The sequence below is a fragment of the Nylanderia fulva genome, unplaced genomic scaffold, assembly GCF_048542155.1.
Source record: "Nylanderia fulva isolate GAGA-0341 unplaced genomic scaffold, ASM4854215v1 Scaffold573, whole genome shotgun sequence".
Taxonomy (NCBI): Eukaryota; Metazoa; Arthropoda; class Insecta; order Hymenoptera; family Formicidae; genus Nylanderia; species Nylanderia fulva.
Genome location: NW_028190669.1, coordinates 9,178 through 16,671, shown reverse-complemented (window position 1 = coordinate 16,671; position 7,494 = coordinate 9,178). Strand labels below are relative to the sequence as shown.

General features: G+C 41.7%; 1 protein-coding gene across 1 annotated transcript; it reads left to right on the top strand.

The window, feature by feature from the left end:
* Nucleotides 1–2,764: 2,764 nt before the first annotated feature.
* Nucleotides 2,765–3,748, top strand: LOC146720974 (uncharacterized). The gene has a single exon (XM_085487555.1). The coding sequence runs from the start codon at nucleotides 2,765–2,767 to the stop codon at nucleotides 3,746–3,748; it is 984 nt and encodes a 327-aa protein (XP_085343681.1).
* Nucleotides 3,749–7,494: the final 3,746 nt, after the last annotated feature.

Below are 7,494 nucleotides of genomic sequence, written 5' to 3'. Positions count from 1 at the left end.
GACTTTCTTCTTTGCAATTCTGAAAGCTGCTTCTGTCTCCATAGACCAAGGAATAGTTCTCCTATCTCTCTTGCGACTGTCCTTCAAAAAGTTTGTAAGTAATGCTTGATGTTCAGCTGCGTTTTTAAGGCAACGACGATAATAATTAATAATACCAATAAATCTTCCTTCTTAAATCATGTATTGTCTTAGGTTTGGGATAGTCGATAATTGATTTGACTTTTTGTTCTGTAGGTTTGATTCCTTGATTAGAAACAAGATATCCGAGAAAAGTAATTTCTTTTTGACCAAAAAGACATTTGGAAACATTAAGTGACAATACAGCTTTCTGTAGACGATCAAAAACAATCCGCAAATGAGCTATGTGTTCTGACTCATCTCTAGAAGCTATGAGAATATCATCAAGATAGCAAAATGCAAAATCTAAATCATTTAACAATATATTCATAAACCTCTGAAAAGTTTGAGCTGCGTTACGAAGACCAAAAGGCATAACCAAAAATTCGAAAAGTCCAAAAGGTGTAGTTACAGCGGTCTTAGGAATATCTTCCTTTGCAACGGGTACTTGATAGTACGCTTTAACCATATCAATCTTAGAAAAGATATTCTTACCGTAGAGCTCCGCAGTGAAATCCTGTATGTGAGGCAATGGATATCGATCAGGTCAGGGACAGTGACCGAATTTAACGCACGATAATCTCCACAAAGTCTCCATACATTTTCCTTTTTTGGAACCATATGTAAAGGTGCTGCCCACGTACTGCATGATGGTCTACAAATACCTTGGTCCATCATGAATTTAAATTCTTCTTTAGCATACTTCAGTTTCTCCGGAGAAAGTCTTCTGGGAATTGCAAATTTCGGAGGACCTTCCGTAACAATCCGATGTTCAATTCCATGTGAGTTTACCGATGAAAGAGGGGCAAAATGAGTAAGTCCTTGAAATTCTGCTAAAATCTTGTGAAAAGAAGAATCTGGAGATGTGGTACAAATTGATAATTGCAAAACTTCTTGTATCTTTCCACAGTTTTTAAGACCTGTTAAGGAATCAATTAGACGTTTGTTTTTAACATCTACAAGGAGATTAAAATGTCCGAGGAAATCTGCGCCTAAAATGGGACGTTGTATGTCCGCCACGCAAAATTTCCAACGGAAAATTCTCTTCTCCTGAGACCAAGATCCACGGAAAGAGTTTTAGATCCATAAGTATCAATGTGTGTTCCGTTAGCAGCAAAAAGTTTTAAATTGGTTGATAACGGTTTGTATAATATTTTCTTGGGAAGCAAAGAAATGTCAGCACCAGTGTCAACAAGAAATTGTAAATTAGACGACTTGTCAAAAATAACGAGGCGATGACAAGGTAAACCGTTGCGAGTTGCCTCTATCTTCAACGGTATCTCTAGTTTTCCGTTGAATCAGTGAGACAAAGAGTTTTTGACTTAGTACAAGGAATTGTACATTTCTTTGCTTTATCTCCAAATTTCTTGTGATAAAAACAAATTTGTTCCTTAGAATCCGACTTTTTATCTTTTGAATTAGATCTTAATCTTGTTTTACTTCGAGATCGACTAAAAGATCTACCGCGACGACGAAAAACTTCCAGCGCAGCAATTCTTTTTTCTAAATCGGCAAGATCCGATTGCTTTGATTTTGATTTTAAAGAAGTATTTACTTCGGTTATTTGATACCCGGTATCACGTTCGACTATTTTATCAGCGAGTTCAGCTAGCTTGATTAAGGGTACGTCCTCAACAACAGCTAAAGTCGCTTGAACTTTGTATGGCAAACGTTGAAGCCAAAGTGAATGTAAAATATTATCCGCTAAAGATCCACCGGATAATTGGCGTATGTTTCGTAAAAGCTCCGTTGGTTTTTTATCATTCAATTCAATTCCGGCTAATAATTGACGTAAGCGTTTTTCTTCTGAATCCGTGAAGCAATTAATGAGCGCCGATTTTAAAGCGTTATATTTATCATTTTCGGGTGGATTTTCAACAATTTCCGAAACGACAATTAATGCCTTTTCATCGAGATGACGGATAACAGTACTATATTTTATTTCTTCGGAACGTATACGAAATACCAAAAATTCGCTTTCGACTTGAGCAAACCACAATTTAGGTTGCTTGTGCCAGAATGTGGGAAGTTTTACCAGACGAAATTCATTAGAATGGATCTGAATGGACTCACCAGATTGCTGTTGCATATTTCCAGAGGGTGAATTAAAAATTTCCGATCCCACCTGATTTAAAATGTTCTCTTTCGAAGATGTCAAAGCAGTTGAAGTAGACGGAACAGTAGAGTTAGTTGTCTCAGTTCTAGGAGGAGATCTATCCAAAGGCATCTCGATTGATATTCCGATGACGAAAAGAAACGATCCGGAAATCCAAGTCCGAAGATTCTTGACCACGTATAGAAATTTTTCAAAAATTCAGAAATTGAATTTCCCGCTCAAGAGAATATTCCTGTGTTGATCACTAATCACGTCGGGGTCACCAAAATGTAGTAATATTTGTCCACAAACGATAACTTTTTTTAAGAGCTTTTATTAATACGTGTTATCAATGAGAAATTACAATAAAAAGTGAAAGCAATAAAAGATGTATTTGTTTAATAAACAAATGGTCTGTAACATAGTAACGAAGGTGTAAAAACGTATAAGGTGTAAGTGTATATGTGGTGTAAGTGTAGATGTAAAAATGCTATAGTTAATGCTACAGTAACGCTACACACTCGCTGGCGAGCGGCCACTCCACAGCCTCCAATGGGCAACCTTCCGCGTGACCGAGTGAGGCCGACTCGGCCATTCCTGAGCACTGGCCTGGACTACGCGGGACCCATCTTCATCCGGACCAGCAAGGGGCGCGGACACCGCTCACAGAGAGGATACATAGCTGTCTTCGTATGCTTTTGGTCGAAGGCTATCCACATCGAGGTCGTCTCGGACTACAGTTCCGAGGCCTTCATCGCCGCCTTACGCCGCTTCGTTTCCCGCAGAGGCCTGTGTACGGACGTGTACAGCGACTGCGGCACGACGTTCGTCGGCGCCGATCGCACCCTGCGCGAGCTCTTCAAGGCGTCATCTTCCGAGGGCCATCACATCGCTCGCGCCGCCAACAATCAAGGGATCCGCTGGCACTTTAATCCGCCAGCGGCCCCTCACTTCGGTGGTCTGTGGGAGGCTGCCGTAAAATCCACAAAGTTCCACCTCCGTCGAGTAATCGGCGAAACCACCTTCACATATGAGGAGCTTAGCACACTCCTCACGCAAATCGAGGCGTGTCTTAATTCTCGTCCGTTGCAGGCTTTATCAGACGATCCGGACGACACTTCGGCGCTCACACCAGGCCACTTCCTCATCGGGGCGCCGCTATTAGCCGTACCTAAGCCATCGTTGACTGGTCAACCAGCATCCACACTGTCACGCTGGCGTCATCTCCAATTGATGCGAGACCATTTTTGGCAGCGTTGGTCAGCGGAGTACGTGCACGGCCTCAACCCCCGCACCAAATGGGTCAAGTCCAAGGCCGCACCTCACGTGGGGGACCTCTGTCTCATTCGTTCGGAGCTCACCCCTCCGACCCGATGGCCTCTCGCACGGATCACGAGCCTGCATCCCGGGGACGACGGTATCGTCCGCGTGGTTTCGGTTCGCACCGCCACATCCGAATTCGTGCGCCCGCTCGTTAAATTAGTCATGCTTCCGGGCGCGAATCGTATTCCTGGCATGACTAACGCGGACACGTAGTCCGCCGGCACATAATTTATCTCGCGACACTTTTCACCTCACGCACTGTATTACTTGTCACATCTCATTTTTTTTCATCCATCACCGCACTTACATTTGATCCATCACCGCACTGATAATTGTTCCATCATCGCACTGCACTACACAACTCACCAAACACGCGGTTTCATTGCCTCAGCTGATCACCACATGTTCATTGTATCAGCTGATCGATTCAATTACCACGCGATCATCACGTGTATTTCTCCGCGCCTGCGCGTCTACCCCACCATCGATCACTATCGATTCGAGCTTCCGCGGCCGAAATTCCACACATGTTGTCACTGCGCGGCAAGGCGGGCGGGAATGTTCAAAACGCATCAGAAAATATTAGCCGTAGAATAAAATAAAATATTCTGTTCGAATAATATTTTAGAAGATTCTAGAATAATCGATATTTACAGCAAATAGTTTTTTGTATGTTTTTCGCGGAGAAACATAGCGACATAAATCAATCTGTCTCAAAAAAACATTCCTCAAAATATCAACAATTAACGGTATCACAACCGTTCCGCCGAATAATTAGTTTTAGTGAGCATGCGCGGCTTACCACAGGCGCCTCTTTTCACCAATAATTATCGCGATCACCCGCGCGCGCATGCTTTCTGCCAGCCGTCTTCCGTTAATTTTGACAGCGGCCAATAATGAGCTGTGCCCTCGAGTCACCTCGAGCACACTTAAAATTGCTCGCAATAATTGGCGCTTCCCGAAAAGGTGGGTTTTCTGCGGAAACCCATAAAAGAGAGCTCGCACCCGAAATCCGGGCCTTATCGCTTTTCCGCCGTGAACCGCATAACGCAACCGCAGATTTGTAAAACCGCAAAAATTCGTTGACGACCGCCGCTTATTCCGCACTTTGATTTTGAGTTCGGTTTTCTCTGTAAATTAATTAAGATTGTAAAAGTTTGTTAAAGTGTTCGTTTTTTAATTGTTTTATAATATTAAAGTCAGTTTAATACAAAAGGTGACTCATCCTTTCGTGCAGCGCGATCCTTTCTCTCGCAGCGCGTTCGTGAACATATAGAAATGCGTAAAATGAAAAAACTTAATTATATATTAATAAGAATATTTGTGAGTCAGCTCTCCTATTTTTTTTTAAAAAAACTCCATCTTCATCTCGACTAAGAGCCAAACGCGATGTTATTGCGACAAATTAAGATTTAGAAATTTTTGGAAACTGAGGAATTTGAATCCTATGGTTGGGATCTCAGAAATTCCCCTTGTTCCTTCTCTTAACATCCCCTGTAAGAAAAAGACGAGAAAAATATTGGTCCGAAAGTCGGCTGAATCGGGAATCGAACCCGAGAACTTCCGCTTGCCGGGCGACTGCTCTTCCAACTAAGCTATTCAGACACTTACAAATCAATATTTCTCTCAATGTTTATAACCCCCCAACCCCCCACCAAGGCGTCGTACCTGGTCTAAACGCAACAAACATTAATAAGAATATTTGTGAGTCAGCTCTCCTATTTTTTTTTTTTAAACTCCATCTTCATCTCGACTAAGAGCCAAACGCGATGTTATTGCGACAAATTAAGATTTAGAAATTCCTCAGTTTCCATAAATTTCTAAATCTTAATTTGTCGCAATAACATCGCGTTTGGCTCTTAGTCGAGATGAAGATGGAGTTTTTTAATTATATATATTGTATTAAAGATTTTGTAAGGTACGTTTTAATTTGTTATTACAATCGTGGTTTATGCTTTGCTTTCTTAAAATTGAAATTCTTGTATGTACATTTATTGGTATTGTTTTTAATTTTAGACTTGATAAGGACCTAAACTTAAGGTCGAAACGTTGTCTTTTCTTGTATATGAATTAATAATAATAATCGAATTAATAATAATAATCAATTTAAGCCAGTTGGGTCGTCTCACAATTATTATTTTTTAATTATATTTTTATATTTTTTACGAGTTATAATTTTTATCTAATTTTTACAGTTGTTATAGTCCGAATGACTATAACTATATTATATTAAATATAGTTTTAATAATAAATTAGTAAGTCGGCTATTATGCAATCATTTGAGAAACGTTCTCACGTTCTCGCAAAGCGCTTATCGCGAAAAGACGCAAACGCAATGAAATATAAGCGTTACATCGAAAACCGCGGATCGCAAGCGAAGAATCAACCTGCTTCGCTTGCACCTAGATAAAAGCGTGTGAATAAAAATTAGTCAATGAAAGAGTTTTTCTACATCTTCCCCCGAAAAATGTAGAAAAGGGCAGGAGACCACCGCAAACGGAGAGCGAGGCGATGAAGTCAGTTGCTAACGAAATTCCGAAAAGTCAAGTCGCTAATTAGAACCAAACTACGAGTCGAAGACAAGCCGCAGAATACAAACTATCACCTGTAATCTAACTGCCAAGTGCGGGCATACTTAACCACCCAGGGGAATAGACATAATTAAACCAACTCGAGAAATAAGTGAAATAAAAGATTTATTCAATTAAACCAATGAAGTTTGACAAAGTGGAGACGCCCGCCGATCTTAGGATCCTCATCCTTTAGTCGACTGAGACTCCAAAATTTTCCGTGCCTTCCCGGAGGCACAACAATTTGGTGGCAGCGGTGGGATCTCAGCCGCAGGGCCGACGTCGTCTCCAAAATCCTTACAGCGGCGAAGACCTGTAAAAACATAAAATTATAACAAGTGTTAGACGGGCACGTTAGTAACCCTGACAGAAACCAGCAGAAGCTACGACTAGGAGAGAGCGAGAGAGCGGACAACATAAACAGTGCAACGAGTGATAAGCAGCAGAGAATCGAAAAGGATCGCCGACGTTCAAGGACAACGCCGACCTACGACAACCTCACGGGCAGCGCATCATCACGAGCGACGACCCGCCGTATCTATCACCAACACGGAGCAGCCGTTATCAGCCCACGAGCGATCGAGTTGCAGCGGCTGCAGCCGACCCGTATAGAGCGTAACGATGTGAGCCGTAATACTGTAAGTCCGAATTTATTTGATTGTGTGAATATCGGAAGGTGACGAAACACCCCGACAAGCGATTAAAAACCAATCGTGGTTGCATAGTGCACCTGTACGGTTAACGACGCGAGTATTGCCTTTAACTGCGCAAAATCTCGAAAGCGTTTGTAGAAATTTAGACAGCGACTTGTCAAACAAAAATAATACCGAGTTACCTCCGAACGTAATAAACGAACGAGAATTTCCGTTTACTAGTTTTGACGCAAGTATTTTTGCGAATAATCCGAGCGACTCCGTTCAAGTAACTCAAAACAAACCGCGTTGATTGCGACCGTATATCAGCCGAACTCCGAGTAGAGTATCTTTGCAAAGAGAATTTTCATTAACGTCATACGACAGCAAAATATTCGATCCCAAAGAAATTTATAACGAAATAAATATGGCAGAAAATACAAACGCGGACGCGATTATTCCGCCAACCGCGATAGATGCCGAAATGAGCATACTCCGACAAACCCTTGCACAAATGGGACAGAATTTAGACGTCACGTCACAACAACCCTCCGTCGTAGCGCCCGGAGAAACTTCACAAATGCTTAATATAATACAATACAAGCTATACAATACTATAATACAATACTATAATACAATACATGCAGAGCTACATACACTAAACACACGTATGAATAGAATAGAAGCCGCACATGCATACACACACACAGACGAACAACGGGAGTCCGATTACGAGCCTCGTATGACTTACGGACGG

Bases quoted from the DNA above. Each gene is read 5' to 3' on its own strand.
- LOC146720974 (XM_085487555.1), top strand. From the start codon at position 2,765: ATGGGCAACCTTCCGCGTGACCGAGTGAGGCCGACTCGGCCATTCCTG.